Genomic DNA, 17228 nt, shown 5'->3' with positions numbered 1-17228 from the left:
AAAACATGTTAGGAATCGAAAGGGATAAGGGACAGTGGCCGATAAATTCATTTACATCCCCCAATGAGGATACACAAAATTACCCCTTTTGATGATTACAATTAGTGGTTGGAATATTTGAACACTTAATGTAAGAACCAACATTCAATAAAAGTCCCCAAAGTTGTTAAGCCAAAGAATAAGAATAGTTATTTCTCGTATCGTATTATAAACGGCTTTCCGCGGATATAGAATGTACAATTATAAGATTAAAACTAGTTTTTTAGCCCCGAGGTGCAGAAGGCACGGGCTAAAAAAACTGGTTTTAATCTTATGATTGTACATTTCTATATTCGTAGAAAACTGGATATAATACGATGCTAGACATAGTTTTTTCGTATGGATGAGAACCGGTTCCTATCCACCGGATTCGAATGAATACGAGAAAAGTTATTATAAAACTTTGAGGACTAGTACACAATGAACAGCCCATTGTGCCTTTGGAAACATATGCATGTGTGTTAAAGATTTGCACATAAACAAGGATGACAACATCCATAAAAGCGAAGCTCTGAAACGGTAGGACAAACGAAAATTAATACTTGTAGTGTGTCAGAACTAATAAATTAGAACATAAATGTATAAATGTCGAATCAAAATTTAAAAAAAAAATATGTTGAAAAACTGCTTAAATACAGGTTAATATTTAAGGACATATTTACTTTTTTAGGACTTGATTATAGAGATGCTTCGCTTATAACATTGTACTTTCTTGTCCTGGGAATCAGCATTCCAAAAATCAAATCTATCGGATAATGTTATCACATACAAATTTGTTGTTAAAAAAGTTAAAAATAAACATGTTTAAAATGGACGTTCGAACATTTTGGTAATGATTATAGAGTTGCTACGCTTTCTAAATCGTACCTAACTACTACAGGATTCGCCATGCAAAGTTTGAAATCGATAGGACAATTTCTAACATGCCTAAATTAACGAAAAAAACTATCCGTTCCAGACGTAAGGACGGACCGACCCCAATTATAGAAAAATAATAAAAATTTTAAAAATAAAAACAGTATGTTTATATTCATTAAATGTGTATGTTGTTAGTGTCAAGAACATATTTTTAGACAGAAACTTGATTTCCAGAGAAAAATATGACAGGGATGGTGAATTTTATTGGATTTCAGCATAAAATTAAATGATATTGTGCAACAAAAAAAAGTTTTTGGATAGAAGAAGCTCAAAAAGTTATTAATTCATAATCGTATTGTATCACAGACAGCTTTCCGCGAGAATTAAAATGAAAAATTTTAAAATTAAAACCAGTTTTGTTAGCCCCTAGAACCCAAGGAAGGCCCAGGCTAAATAAACTGGTAATACCTTTATGATTTTTAAAAGCGAAGCTTTTCTATAATTAGGGTCGGTCCGTACGTCCGTCCGAGATAGATAGCTGTTTTTCGTTAATTTAGGCATGTTAAAATTGTCCTATTGATTTCAAACTTTGCATGGTGATTCTTGTAATAGTTAGGTGCAATGAAGAAAGCGTAGCAACTCTATAATTATTACCAGAATGTTCGTACGTTCATTTTAAACAAGTTGATGTTTCTACTTCTTTAACAACAAATTTTTATGTGATATAATTATCCGATTAATCTGATTAAAAATCATAAAATCAATACCAGTTTTGTTAGCCCAAGTGGCCAAATCTTTAAATCTTATAACCTGTCATCTTATTATCCGTGGAAAGCTGTCTATTATACGATGCGATTAATAATTATTCCCCATGTGTACTTAAGATATAGACCTGTAGTTCAATAAACTTTACCTCACACAGGAACAGCAATTTTTATTGCTGCTGTTTGCTTGCTCCTTGCTAGCAATTTTTGCTGTGTTGCATCCTATGGAGATGTGAACCTGCAAGATGATATTGAGCAGTTAAAAATAGATATGAAGGCCTCATTGGCAAGCATTTCTGAGTTACAGGTCAGCTTATACCAACAACTAAATTAATCAGAAAAAATAATCACAAAACCTATACATGATTTTTTAGCTTTCGCTGCTGGGCAACACTTAGTAGAATTGACAATCTTTTTATCTGCCCCCCAAATGTTATTTTAGATTTATTTTGCTTGTTGGCTAATATCTTATTTCTAGTTACAGGTATGGTTCTTAAGGCTAAGATAAATCTTAATCCTAAATGGGCCTTAAATTACCATACCAATTCATAAAAATTTCTTTTATATCAAAGTTTTTTCAATTTTTTCTTTTAAAAACTTTTAGTAGGAGCTATGCTTTTTTAAATATTTATATCAATATTTTCAAATTGTTTCATAAGTTATTAAATTTTAATTTCTATTTTAGGCCGAGCTAAAGAAAACAAATAAGATTTTACAAGTAAAACTATATTTATTTACAATAATAAATTGGATTTGAAAAAATATGTTAAGAATTTCAGAAGAATATTTGAGGATAGAAACCACCCCCCCCCCTCCCACCCTCCCCCTACCTTCATGGTTCATGATATGTGCAATTATAAGATAAGAACCAGTTATGTTAGCTTCAAGATGCTGAAAGAATGTGCTGTAAAAACTAGTTTTAATTTTATAATTGTACTTTTTTAAATTCATAGAAAACTGAATAAATACAATTAAATATGATACACTAGAGGCAGCATTCTAAAATTATACCACTATAGGCTAGATTGAATATTGATCTTTTTCTTCCATTGTCCTATCCCTGAATATTCCTTTATTCATCATTTTTTAAAAATTAAATGTCCCTCTCTCTTACTTCTGTTCTGGTCAATGAGAGTTTATTGTGGATTATTGGAGCACTATGAGTATTAAACACTCTACCATTGGAAGATTCGAGCTCATTTATAGACGTTTATTTCCTATATAGATCTGTCATGGATCTTGATGCAATAAAGCAAGCCGTTTTATAAAAAATCTATCGAAAATAATTCATAAGGTAAAAATCAGAAAAAGTAGTCGCTCATATATGAATAGAATTATTTTCAGTATAGCTTAGAACCGGTTCCATTTCAGCAGATATTTATCGGTTTCAAAGCAATACTGGAAAATTATTTTAAATTTTACTTATATAGCTTGAAACTAACCATGCTCTTGGTAAAAGTGTTCAAGATGTTTTGGATGAACAAATTCCAGGTATTCATTTACTTTTTAAAGCGATACTTTTTTATAATTAGGGTCAGTCCGTATGTTCGTCCGTACATCTGAACAGTTAGCCTTTTTTGTTAATTTGGGCATGTTTGAATTGTCTTATCATTTCCAGAATGTCCGTACATTCATTTTAAACATGTTGATTTTCAACTTTTTAACAACAAAGTTTTAAAGTGTTAATGTTCGTTTGTCCTACCGTTTCAGAGATTCGCTTTCATGGATGGAGTCATCCTCGTTTAAACATGTTTACATCTGCATTGAAATAGATAAAAAAAAATTAGTGGTATCATTTTTTTCTTCAAGTCTGTCTTTTTTTGTTAAAACCTTAATAAATAAGTTTTAAACATAGTTTAGTAATTTTTTTTTATTTGTTAGAAGCAGCAAAGAAAGGAAGGATTGATGAAGTAAAAGACTTACTAGATTTTGGAGCTCACATTGAAGGCAAAGATGAAGAAGGTGGGTATAAGTTAGAAAAATTTAGGAAATTGATTAACAGTTTACTTTCAAACATTTTATGAAGTAAATTCAAGACAATAATTTTTATCATTTTGTATCAAAACTATAGACATTTTCTTCCCACATTTTGTTCAACATATCACTAGAGCTAATATTAATCTTATGATGAAAGCAACCAAGAATCTTACAAAGTTTTTGGATGACAAAATCCAATTTTTTGGGTAACTTGATTTATTCAATATGAACTAGATAATTCCTAATTCATGTTGATCTAGGGTACACTGGTCTGGTATATGCATCACAGTATGGCCATCTAGACATTGTACAATTATTAGTGGAGCATGGAGCTCAAATTAATGCTAAGAGTAAATCAGGTTTGTTGGTTTAAAATTCATGGTTGGATTTGCCTCTAAAGAATTCAAGTAGAGTTGGATTCTACCAGTCAAGCGACATAAATCATGCTTTCCCTCGTCCATGCTCCTCGTATGAGAGTACCATTAATTAGGATGCATGGCTTAATATGGAACACCTGCCAAAACTCAAGGGTGATGTAATAATTGAGTAGCTTCCATGAGAATTGCGGGTCAGCTTATAATGTAATATGGAATACAATCAGCTGTGCGCGAAGTTTACCAATCTAAGATTAATCAAAAGATTCTCACTTCCAATCTTCTCTGAATCCTAACTTCAGAGAATCAGGGCTACAACAAACAATATATAGGGAAAGTTGAACCACAAACGCAAATTTTAAAAAATATTATTAGGTTATGGTGAGGATCTTGGGTTCGATTATCTTGTTTATCCTTCAAAATGGATTTTTATAAATCTTTCTTTAACAATTATGAAAAAACAGAGATTTAATATTTAGATAATACTTATTTTTGAAACATTATTTACTTAGTATATTTGCGATAACTTTTATTTAATAGATTCTTCTAATTAATAACATTTACAAAACAGCCTGCTTTATTGCTTCAAGATCCATGTCAGATCTATATAGGAAATAAATGTCTATATATGAGCTCAAGTTTTCCAAGTGATAAATGTTTAAAACTCATAGTGCTCCAATAATCCGTAATAAACTCTCATTGACCAGAACGATAAGACCCATTAATTTACTGTATGAAGAATAAATTCATTTTTTTTATTTCATGTTGCTATTTGAATTATATTGAAGTATTAAATTTCTATCCATAAAACAGAAAATTTAAATTTATAACATACAGTATGACCCTCGAAAAAGTATTTTTAAGCATCTGCAGCCCTTATTTCTCAATGAATTATTAAAAAATGCATATGTCCTTGTTCTCCATAGTATTCCACGTAAGTAGATATAAAAATATTTTTTTTACCTCCATTAACACCAGAGATTTTTAGAGCTAAAGTTTTGAAAAAGTGACTGAGAAAAAGAATTTTTTTTTGTTTCTCTTATTTTTTGGATGGTTATATTATGTTTTTCTGGCAACTGAATAATGAGACACAAAGAAAAACAAGTTAACTAAATATTTCTTTTTTATTCCACCAAAAAATATAAATTTTTAATGGCAAAAAATACTACTGAATGAATTGATTATTTGCAAATTTTAGGTTATTTATTAACCCTTATTTATAGAAAAGGATTAATTATGACAGTTGCTCCGCCTACTTTTCTGACATCTCAATTATTTAATAAATTAATAAATTAAGCTTTTTAGACTAAAAAATCATTATGTTTTATTTTTATTTTCTTTATAACTTTTTTGTTATTAAAGTTAGGATTGTGAAACAAAAACAATTTTCCTGCTATATTCATAGAGATTTATTTGGTTTTTTAATCTTAAACAATTTTGCCTAATAAGTAAGTTTTTCAAAATATCATTAAATTAAAAAGACTCAAAAAATATGTGTAAAAAAATGCTTTTTACTCAAAAACTAAATTTTTTATTTCATTTTTGTATAAAGTTTCTGCTAGTAACAAAAATAAAAGGATTTCTAGCTTAATTTCGCTAAAAAAGTTGTTTTATGTTAAAAGTTACTTTTTCCTCAGTCACTTTTTCAAAACTTTAGCACTAAAAATCTCCGGTGTTAATGGAGGTAAAAAAAATATTTTTATATCTACTTACGAGGAATACTATGGAGAACAAGGACATATGCATTTTTTAATAATTCATTGAGAAATAAGGGCTGCAGATGCTTAAAAATACTTTTTCGAGGGTCATACTGTAGTAAATAAAAGAAAACTTAGTTTTAAAATAATTTGATACTAGCGATATGTGGTAATGTGGTCAGATTTTGAACTAAAATTTAACAGTTAACTAAACATTTTAACCCTTTCAGGACGATAATTTGAAATAAAAAATATTAAGATCCTAAAATAGTTTAAAGAAAGAAATTGTCAGGGAGATGATGGTGGAAGAATAGGGTTAATAGTCAGAATTCAGATAACCAAAAGAAAGTAAATAAAACATTGAATAAACCTAGCCAATAGCGAGATAATTATATCAAGCCTAACTCTAGTATTTAAATATTAGCATTTATTAGATATTAATTACAAAAAAATCATACTTTCTTGATGTATCTATTTGTTTAGAAATTACAGTCATGAATTTTATTAACACTTTCTGCATAACTATTTTAATTTATTTAATGGTAATTATCAATAAATAAATAAAATATTTTAATTCCATATAATATTATTGCTCTTATTATTGTACCTAATCTTATCAGTGTGTGTGTGTGTTTAGCCATTGTTTCTTAGTGTTTGGACCTAAGTATTCATGGAGAATGATGAGACAATTTTGTATAGCCACAAGGACTATCTCTCACGCTCAAGTACATAATGACTTGACCCGCTTTCTTAAGGTAGCTACTCTTTATTACCTCGCCCTCACCTAATATGGCAGGTGTCCCAAATTAAGTTACCACAAGGGGAATTGAATTCGAAATCTCACTACCATAACTCAGTGCGTTACCACTGAGCTATGACGCCTCATAATCTTATCTAGGTTGGACCAGTCTTTTACATGCATCAAACGAAGGTAATCTGGAACTTGTCAGATTCCTTGTGGCTCATGGTGCTGATGTCAATGCTCATGATGATTCAAGTAAGTTTCTTGTATTCATTCAATACTGATTATTATCTGGTGGATTAAAACTGGTTGTCAGTCATACAAAAAAATATGTCTAGCAACATATTATATCCTTCAGCATCTCGGGGCTAAAAAAAATCTTATAATTGTACATTTTATATCTGCGGAAAGCTGTTTATAATACGATGCAAGAAATAACTATTATAAATGTTTCATTGTAATAATCCATGTACTAAATTCTTTGTGAACACATATTTGTATAAAATTAAAAGTATCTTAAAGGGACTGTGTATGAATAAAAATTTCACTAATTATCAAACCTTAACATCATCTCATTCATAATATCTCATAGATAAGGCAAAACGGGCTCTTGTTTCCATTAAAACGGCTTTATCCGCTGATTTTTACTAAAGCTAAGATAGGAAGAAATTTTTCAGGATTTTATAAATGTGCAGTTTGTCTTTTTTTTATTCTATAGCTAAAACTATACTTTTTGCCAAGGCAGCAAATTCAAGCCATGAATCCTTAATATCTTTGTTAATAGGACATTTTTGGTTGATCAGTGTAGTGAGATGCACTTAGAAAATGTTAAGTTTTGATGATAAATGTTTAATAAGATGAGAAATTTTTTTATGCACAAACCCTTTAATTAAAAAAGATTTAGTATATATCACATGTTTCTTAAGAAATGACCAGTCTGTTATGGGCATCCAGAGCAGGACATCTTGAAGTAGTGAAATATCTTGTTAATCATGGTGCTGATATACATGCTGTGGACAATCTATATGGCATTAGTATGTTGTAATAAAACTAGTGATATATTTACTTTGAAATTTCTTTATATAAAAAACCTATTTAGTCTATTTTAATTTAGATTAAACCATAATCATGGTTGCAGTTGCTAGTCTATGAAATATAATAATACAGAATTTGAAAATCATTCCAGATTTTTATTAATTTAGAGGGTACAAGTCTGATTTGGGCAACTAGGGGAGGTCATCTTAGTATTGTGAAATTTCTTATTGAAGAAGGCGCAGAAATTAATGCTAGGGACAAAAATGGTAAGATATTATTTATTTATATTAAACTAGCGGCTACGCCCCTAGAGGGCTCTAGTTGCACTTTAAATGTTTTTTTTTTATATTTAAAATATGTCTATGTTGCGTTAAACTCTCTTTCTAAAATCAAGAAACGTAAAAAAAATTTTGAAATAAGAATATACCCTGTTAAGAAGAACCCGATCAGTTCAGCGGTTAGTGAGATCCTTTGGTACAGACAAATAGACAGACAAACATCCTGTTACTTTTGTATAAGGATAAATTGCAAATAACTTCATGTCAAACTATCAATTTTAAATTTTTTGATTAAGCTTAAAATCATCAGGGGTTAACAGTGTAATACTTGCATCACAGGATGGTCAACTAGAACTTCTGAGATTTCTCATAGATCATGGTGCTGAGGTCATTGAAAAGAATTATACTGGTGAGTGTATCTGATATTTGATTCAACTGATCATATACTACTGGTTAACTCTAGCTTCTGGGATGTTCACCTCTAAAGGGGAAGAAGGTATTCCCCCAAAATGGTTTATTTTCTAAATAAAATTTAAGAATTGTGGAAAAATTTAAATTTGAAAATCATAATCTCCACAGGACAGGAAGGTAGTTTCCAAGAGTAGCTAATCTCATTAGTTTACTAGTTACAAAGATCGTAAGATCAGACGGACATACAAACATACGGTTACTTTGTATTTTAGGTATATAATCGGATCCCTATGACATTGTTAAGAACCAATCAAAAGGAAGTGTAGATCTTATCTAATCTGAAAGAAATAGGATAATTTGCGTTTTCCTCTTTTTTTCTAAGAGAATAATACCGGATAATTTGTTTAAACACAAAATTATGATTCAGACTAAATACTTGACACTGAAAAAAATTGAGATAAAATCTATAGGTATAAATGAACATAAAGAAGAATCACCCAAATAAGAAAATATTATTGTGAAATTTATTTAGGAAAAACAAATTTGATGTATGCAGCAGAAGGAGGTCACCTAGATGTTGTTAAACTTTTGTTGGAGTTGGGTGCTGAGGTCAATGCTAAGAATGACAAAGATGGTAAGCTTTTATCTTTTTATTTTATATTAGCAGCCACACACTAATATGTATTAAAAAAGCAGATAGTGGCTAGAAAAATATCCTTAACCATCCCAAGATTTTAATATGAATAGGAAGCACCAGTCTGATGTATGCATCAAAGGGAGGCAATCTTGATGTTGTCAAAATTCTTGTGAAGAATGGAGCAGATGTCAATGCTAAGAGAAAAGAGAATTACAATAGTAAGTTTGTTTCTCGTATTCATTCGAATCCGGAGGATAAGAACCGGTTCTCATCCATACGAAAAAACTATGTCTAGCATCGTATTATAACCAGCTTTCTACAAATATAAAAATGTACAATCATAAGATTAAAACCAGTTTTTTTAGCCGGTGCCTTTGGCACCTCGGGGCTAAAAAAACTAGTTTTAATCTCATAATTGTACATTCTATATCCGCGGAAAGCCGTTTATGGTACGATGCGAGAAATAACTATTAACAAACTGTTTTCATTGTTTTTCCATCTTACAGTTTTGAAAACCATAATTTTTCTGAGCAATGCGTAATTTATTCATTTTAAGAGGTCTCCTGATTCCCTCCCTTTCCAAAACACGCAAAACCTAACATTTGAACTGCCTATTCATTAAGTATCTTTATATCCAAATATTTTTTCTTACCTTGTTAGTTTTTGATCCCATGTGTCCATGACATGCTGAAGTGTGTCAGCTGTTTGTCCTACATCATCTGTATTACTAAACAGTTCAGCTGAGAAATCTTCTCTTTCAAATTGAAGTATTACCTGATTCATATCTATAATACAAAGTAGCTTGATGTCTGTTTGGCTCAGATTACAACATATGCGGCTAATAACACAGAGTGATTTGACATGAAATAACTTTCTTTAAAATATCTATAGCTCTAAGAAAAATTCTATACATTCAATACTTATGATTGCGGTGTAAAGCGTCCATTCACCCATCAGACAACCAACTCTCTGAGATGCACGACCTTTGTCTGAGAAGTCCAAACTGTGCATGGTAGCAAGTTGCGCCTGTTTTATTCCAAGGCACTCTCCCCACTCTAACTATTTACGTTGCACATCTGACATAGTAGCAGTGGGAACCATTTTTAACATCTTAAGTTATGACGCAGTGACGAACCTTCCCGCGGGTTAAAGGACTTAGGACTTCTCAGACAAAGGTTGTGCAAACAAAGGGTTGGTTGTCTGATGGATGTTACTCAACCTAATATCCTTAGGTGTTATCCATTACACGTGGATGATACTCTGGATTCTCTAAATGATCACTTAAAATTACAAGGTAATGGTAAAAAATCTTTACTAGGTTTGACCAGTCTTATGCTAGCTTCATGGCATGGTCATCTCAATGTTGTAAAATATCTTGCTGAGAATGGCGCAAATATCAATGTTAAAGATACTTTTTGGGGTGGTAAGTTTATTTTTGCTTTTGATGGTACGGCGGCCTTTATATAAGAAAAACAAATCATCTTAAATCCATTTTTCTGTATATTAATTTATGCATCTTTTTTAGAGATGTATTAGACATTTTAAAACAAATAATTTTTAAATTTTTGATTCTAAAGTTGTATACTCTGTTTCAATCATTACTGCCAACCATTTTGTATGCTAAATTTTTGCTAGTGATATATTAGATAGATGTAAATTATTATTATGAATTCAAGCTAGTGCCTTGGACTTTGCAATTCAAGAAGAATACCCTGAAATAGAAGAATATCTCAAACAAATAGGTAAGTTCCTTTTAATGTGACAGCGCAAAATGGCACCAAAAAAATGACATCATTCAATAAAGTTGTCCAATGAGAGGCCAGTATACATTGCAATTGACCAATGGAAAAATATATATTCGCCTCTCATTACTTATTTATCGTACGACGTCATTTTTTGGTACCATTTTGCGCTGTCTCATTTTTTAGTAGCAAAGCCACTCTATAACAAGTCATCAAATACTCTTTAAATCTCCTCGTTAATATTCCCATCCATGATTCTTTGTGCTCTGTTACTTACATCCTTGTTTATATTATCAAAAAAAAAAAAAAATACTTACAAAAAAGCTCACTAGTTTTAGGGCATAATAGTAAAGGGTGTGCAAAAAAAATGCGGACATTTTTTAAATTGAAATTGCGCGGCTTGTGGTAATAGTAGAAAAATGTTACGCATACCGTTAGAACCGCTAAGAAGTCTATTTTTTTGAGATATAAGAACGATTTCTATATTACGTATAGCTATTATAGTTAGAATAGGAGCTACGTGTTAAAATGTCTCAACTGACTTAAAACTTGACTTGCGAGTATATTAGTAAATATCAGACAATAATTCTTGCAAAAAGACGTGCGTACATTTTTAAAATTCAATTTGCGCGGCTTGTGTTAATGGCAGAAAAATGTTACGTATACCGTTAGAACCGCTATGAACTGTATTTTTTGGAAATATAAGAATAATCTAGGAGCTAGGTGGTAAAATGTCCCAAAATTTACTCGTAAGTTTTAAGTCAGTTGGGACATTTTAACACATAGCTTCCTAACTATACGTTCTTATATCTCAAAAAAATAATACTTCATAGCGATTCTAATGGTATGCGTAACATTTTTCTACTATTAACACAAGCTGCGCAATTTAAATTTTAAAAATGTCCGCATTTTTTTGCACACCCTTTAATACAATAATCCAAAAAACCTATTTTACGAAACTTAATTATAGGGTCTAAATATACTTGATTTATACTAAATCTTATAACAGAAAAATCATTTAACAACAATTTTTATATGATGTTATCATCTGATTGATCTGATTTTTGGAGTTCTATTTCCTATTACAATAAGGTACACTATTTTAAGCAAAACATCTCTATAATCATGTCCTAAAAATGTCAGCATGTCCTTTTTAAGTTTTGCAACAAATTTACGTATAATTTTGTCAAAACTTACATATTTATATTATGTATATTCAGTTCTGTTACTCTACAAGAGTAAATGTTCGTCTGTCATACCGTTTCAGAGCTTTGCTTTTATGGATGTTGTCATCCTTGTTAAATTAATACATGCTGTTTAGGAGGAAAAAGAGGAGGGGAAATGCAGAGCCTTTAAACAACTGGAACAGGTTAATAATTACAAAATTAGTTATTTATAACATTGTATTATAAACAGCTTTCTGTTGATAAAAAATTTACAATTATAAGATTAAAACCAGTAGTATTGTTTGCCTAATTTTGATCTTTTATTTTATATTTTACATTTTTATATTTGTAGAAAACTGGAATTTTAAGCTTTATCAAACAATGAATTTATATATTTGTCAATAAATTTATTTTCATTATTAAATATTTATCTATAATTATCTTTTTGGTTATTAACTATATCATTTACTGTTAGAATCAAATGTATCAAACTATCTAATCAACTTTTTTTATCTTTAACAATCCATATTCTTATTTTAAGGAAATGCTTCTTGGTCTGCTTTGATGATAAAAAAAATGCTGTTTTTTAAATTTGTTCTTTTTGTTATCTTTATTGAATAAAATAATTTGGCTTTTTATTTTTTTTTTGTTATATTGGTAGGCAAATAGGTAAAAATGTTATCAACCTTCATAGAGATAAGAATATTTTCAATTTATCATTACACTTTATATAAATAGTATTAGTAGATAGAAACACAATTAAAAACTGTTTAATTTATCTTATTATACAATAAATATCTTTTAATCCTTAACAGTTGGCTCCCCTCCGATTTTTCTCATTTTCTATGTGTGAGAGATAAAGAGCCAAAACTGAGTGACTTTTTAAATATGGATATGACACATAACTGAGAGTTGGAATTTTTTTAATATCTCCATCCTGGCGGGCACGGGATGCCAGCAAACCAGGGGCCTGACTGTTAAGGGTTAAGGAATTGCATTTGGACCTTTACAAAATTGGAAAGCATTGGGTTATTTATGATGGTGGGTAAAGGGGGAAATAAAAGATTAAATTAAAAAAAAAACAAGGATGACAACATTCATAAAAGCGAAGATCTATAACAGTAGGACAAGCAAGCATTAACAGTAGTGTCATAACTGATTTAGCAAAATGTAAATGTATAAGTTTTGACAAGATTGTACGTAAATTTGTTGCAAAACTGTTGAATACAGGATACTATTTAAAGGACATACTTACATTTTTAGGACTGGATTATAGAGATGCTATGATTATAATATTGTAATTTGTTGTCCTAGGAATCATATCCCAAAAATCAGATATAAAGGATAATTATATCACATAAAAAATTGTCAAAAAAGTTAAAAACCAACATGACTTAAATGCAAATAGGGACCTCGTATTAAAGATTATTGAGTTGCTACACTTTCTAAACCATACCTAGATGTTATTCAGAGCTTCAAATCGATAGGACAATTCTAACATATCTAAATTAACAACTAGAGCTAACCACTTCCTAACCGTTACAGATGGACTGAACAACCCTTTTAATTATTGAATAAACATTACTTTTACAGATGTTTACCCAAAATGCTTCAGGAATAGAAGTTATGGATAAAAAAGTTTTAGGTATTCTGCTTAATTTTAAATCTTTTATGATTCACCTTTAACTAAAAATCTATTAAATCAAAAAATGTAAACAAATAAGGAAAAACTAACAATCAATAATAAAGGTACTAAGAGGTAAGAGGTAAGAGGTAATGTCTGATTGAGCCAATAAATGAATCGCATCGGAGCATACATGAAATCTCATTGGTTGAATTAAACTGAAGTTTTCTAGTTTTTTCATTAGAGTTAATTAGAGCTGTTTTTTTCAACTTTTACTCGAATCAAGTCCATCACATGAAGTACTGCCTTCATATTGTTGTTTCACATCTACGTTTTATCTGTGCATTAATAATTAATATGCTTCATCTATTGCAATCATTGAAAATAATAAAAATCCCTTTATGAATTTAAGTTAATAAAATTATATTTTTTTTCTTGAGTTTCTATTAAAACAAAAAAATAATATCTCGGACTTCAAATATACATGAATTATAATCTTTAATTCGTAATTCGTGTCTATTATAAACATTTAAAATACATAAATTCATAGTTTGTTTCATGTTTACCTCAAAATAAATTATACAAAAATAAAATAACAACAAATAGCAATACAACAGTACGTTCGTTACGTTTTCAACAGGACCTAGCGTTGTACTGTGTATACACTGTACATATATGGGAAAGGGCATATTTTTTTCATTTTGTTCATATAAAAAGTCAGCTGTAAATAGTTGCATTTCTTAAGATAAAGCTCTTCTCACGTAAATTATATCATGTTAAAATTTAATTTTCTAGTATAGTGTAAAGCATATTACAAATCCTTTAATAAGTTAGCTATGAATTGTTGAATTCCTTAATATACAGTTAGCTTTCTAGAAATTATATACTCGAAAAACTTTAAAGTTTTTTGTCAGCTGGAAAAGTTCCTTTGTCAGATTTACGAAAAAGGGGTTCACACTATAGTTCTTCTCTCCTATTTCTATTCAATCAATAAAAGTCATACAATTGTAATAGGGTGAAGCAGTTCAACCCTATTTAGTGAGTCCGGCAAAAGAGCCCCTAATCTTAATGATTCTATCAATAAAATACTCCAAGTAGTTACAGTTTTGAAGATTTATTTAGAACTGATTATACATAACAAATTAATGGCTTTATATACAACAGATTACAATATTGGGTTAGGTAGAAAATGGGTGTGGAGAGAATGAAGGACTGCAGGCCAGGTGAATGGCAAAAGGGCAGGCCCCTGTGGGGGTAAGGCTGGCTTCCCCCGGATAAGGGTAGGTTATCTGGAACATGAGGGGGGAGGGGCAACCCCTTCCCCACATCGGCGGCTGGTAGAATTGACCGCATTATCTGGCGGTCAATAGAAGAAAGGGTTGGCTTAGGAATGTGATGGTTAGGGGATTAACCACCTGCGTGTTTTATCGGGAGCCCCGGAGCGTAGCATGCTCTGGGAAGTGACAGTCTGTCCGACTACCACACAATCACTATCTAACTAACATAAATCGTTAACTATACCTACTACCTTATACAAATCAATCACTATTGCTTTAAAAAGATGAAAAACACTAACAAATGATTTTTTTTGGTAAATATTATACAAAACCTTTATAAAATATACCTTGTATTTCATTGATAAATGATCTCAATGCAAATATAGTTGTCTAATTGTTATATATTTTATTAAGATTTATTTGAAGCTGTGAAGAATGGAAGAAGTGATGAAATAAAAGAATTAATTGTTCTTGGAGTTGATATCAATGAAAAAGATGAAGCTGGTATGAATATTATCAAATTTTAAATAAAAATATCATTCACTGACCTGAGGTGAATTCTTTAAAAAAATTAGCCTCATTAAAATCAGTTTGCCGCACTAAAATCAGTAAGGCTCACTAAAAATTTAGAGGGGATGATTTTGCCTCACTAAATCTTATTCATTGGCTTAATAAATTTTGACGATTGGTTTATTAAGTTGAGGGTTCAAACGTTTCAACCACTAATTATATGCTACAGAAGGGGTAACGTTGTGTATGATAATTGGGGGTGCACATCAGCTATTGTTTTATCCCTTCAGATCTCTGACTTACTGGACTGTACTTTCTAGGTTGGACCAGTTTGATGAATGCTTCATCTCAGGGCAATCTTGATGTTGTCAAAGTACTTTTGGATAATGGTGCTGAAATCAATGCTGAGAACAATGGTGGTAAGTTTATGCACATTTTTAGTAGAGAAGCTACTCTATAATTTGAAATGTCCGTCTGTATGTATGTATGTCTGAAACGATTTGGGGGAAACGTGATTTGCTCGGCTCCTATTCAAGATAGACAGCTGAAATTTTTAGTGAAGATTCCTTCGACATAAGCCCATCTAATTATACATTGTTTTGACCATCTGGCTGTTACTTTGGGTGCTAGATCGATTCCTAGATTTTCAAGTTTTCGTGATTTTCTTAATTTCTATTCAAGATGGAAGGCTGAAACTTTCAGAGATTAATTTATTTTACATTCAAAATATTTTTAACAAGTTTTATTAAGATTTGGTTATTAATTGGGGTGCTAGATCGATTCCTAGATTTTAGGTTTTTGTGATTTTCTCTATTCCTGTTAAGGATTGACGGCTGAATTTATCAGAGATTGAATATGCTTTTATTCAACATATTACCATCAATTTCATTAAGATTTGTCTATCAATTGCGGTGCTAGATCGATTTCTAGATTTTTAAGTTTTCATGATTCAAAGATTGCGTGATTTTAAAGGCTTCGTGATTTCCCTATTTAATCAAGTGTACTGATTTTTGTATGACACTGCTCTATAATAAACATTTTCCCGATATCTATTTATAATTTTTGAGCTGCGCTACTAATGGATGTTGTCATCTCTCTTCAGGTTTAATAAGTTATTTATCACATTGTATTATAAACAGCTTTTCTGCGAATGTAAAAATGAACAATTATAGGATTAAAACCAGTTTTGTTGTTATTATTATTAAGATTGTTCAATTCATTTTTATATTCATAAAAAACTGAATATAAAACGATACAATACAGAGTAGCTGAAAACTCGTTCTTATCTTATTAATCGGTTTTGGAGCCATAATAGAAAAAAATCTCCTATTTTATAAAAACTTAAAGCATCAAATGTTAGAGTCCCAGTCATCGGAAATCGAAGCAAGCATTTTTTTTCCATATTACACTTAATTTAGGATCTCATTCTCCAAGTTTGACCTATGCATTAGAGGGGGGACATCTCCCATCTTATAAAAACTTAAAGCATCAAAGTCATAGGAAATTGAAGCGAGCATTTTTCTCATACCATCCTTATAATAAAGTAACAGGAAGTCTGTGTGTTTGTACCGAAGGATCTCGCTAACCGCTAAACCGATCAGGTTCTCCTTGATAGGGTAGCTTCTCATAGGATCTAGGAAGGTTTATTACTATTTTGGGGGAGGGTACCACTTACCTCCTAAGAGAAATCACAAAAAATCGAAAAAAAATTTTTCGTGAAGACTTGAACGAAACATAGAAATCATTTCTCAAGTAAAAAAAAACGTTGAAAGTGCCACTAGAGGCCTCTAGGGGCGTAGTTGCTAGTACAATTATAATTTAGGATGGTCAAGTCTGACCTATGCATCAGAGGGGGGACATCTTGAGGTTTTCAGATATCTTGTGGATCATGGTGCCCAGTTCTGTGTTGAGAATAATGGAGGTTAGTTAGTTTCTCGTATTCATTCGAAACCGATAAGATTAAAATCAGTTTCTTTTAACCCGTGCCTTCGGCATCTCGGGGCTAAAAAAACTGGTTTTAATCTTATAATTCTACATTTTATATCTGCGGAAAGCTGAAGTCTAATGTTCTTATAGGTTCTGCAAAAGTTTAAATGT

General features: G+C 30.7%; 3 protein-coding genes across 3 annotated transcripts in view; 2 read left to right on the top strand and 1 right to left on the bottom strand.

Annotated features, from left to right (window-relative positions):
• The window catches only part of LOC145332661 (p21-activated protein kinase-interacting protein 1-like), a 123184-nt gene that overhangs the window by 46493 nt on the left and 59463 nt on the right, over positions 1 to 17228 (top strand). The window lies entirely within an intron of this gene.
• Positions 1 to 17228, bottom strand: part of LOC145332660 (uncharacterized) — a 51448-nt gene that overhangs the window by 4667 nt on the left and 29553 nt on the right. The gene's annotated exons all lie outside the window — the stretch shown is intronic.
• On the top strand, positions 1057 to 12367 carry LOC145332662 (uncharacterized). The gene is made up of 16 exons (XM_080177671.1): positions 1057 to 1147; positions 1821 to 1968; positions 2347 to 2379; positions 3092 to 3152; positions 3543 to 3623; positions 3899 to 3997; positions 6608 to 6706; positions 7378 to 7485; positions 7654 to 7752; positions 8075 to 8173; positions 8708 to 8809; positions 8923 to 9030; positions 10131 to 10235; positions 10489 to 10554; positions 11876 to 11923; positions 12262 to 12367. The coding sequence occupies exons 1-15, from the start codon at positions 1140 to 1142 to the stop codon at positions 11908 to 11910; spliced, it is 1251 nt and encodes a 416-aa protein (XP_080033797.1). The 5' UTR covers positions 1057 to 1139; the 3' UTR covers positions 11911 to 11923; positions 12262 to 12367.

This window comes from Acartia tonsa, chromosome 11 (assembly GCF_053477335.1).
Source record: "Acartia tonsa isolate MP-2025a chromosome 11, ASM5347733v1, whole genome shotgun sequence".
Classification (NCBI taxonomy): Eukaryota; Metazoa; Arthropoda; class Copepoda; order Calanoida; family Acartiidae; genus Acartia; species Acartia tonsa.
The sequence above is the reverse complement of the archived record's forward strand: the minus strand, read 5'-3'. Positions and strand labels throughout refer to the sequence as shown.

Excerpts from the sequence above, each read along its gene's own strand:
- LOC145332662 (XM_080177671.1), top strand. Across the intron at positions 3,153-3,542 it reads TTTGGATGAACAAATTCCAG|AAGCAGCAAAGAAAGGAAGG; the intron begins GTATTCATTTAC and ends TTTATTTGTTAG. Across the intron at positions 3,624-3,898 it reads TGAAGGCAAAGATGAAGAAG|GGTACACTGGTCTGGTATAT; the intron begins GTGGGTATAAGT and ends ATGTTGATCTAG.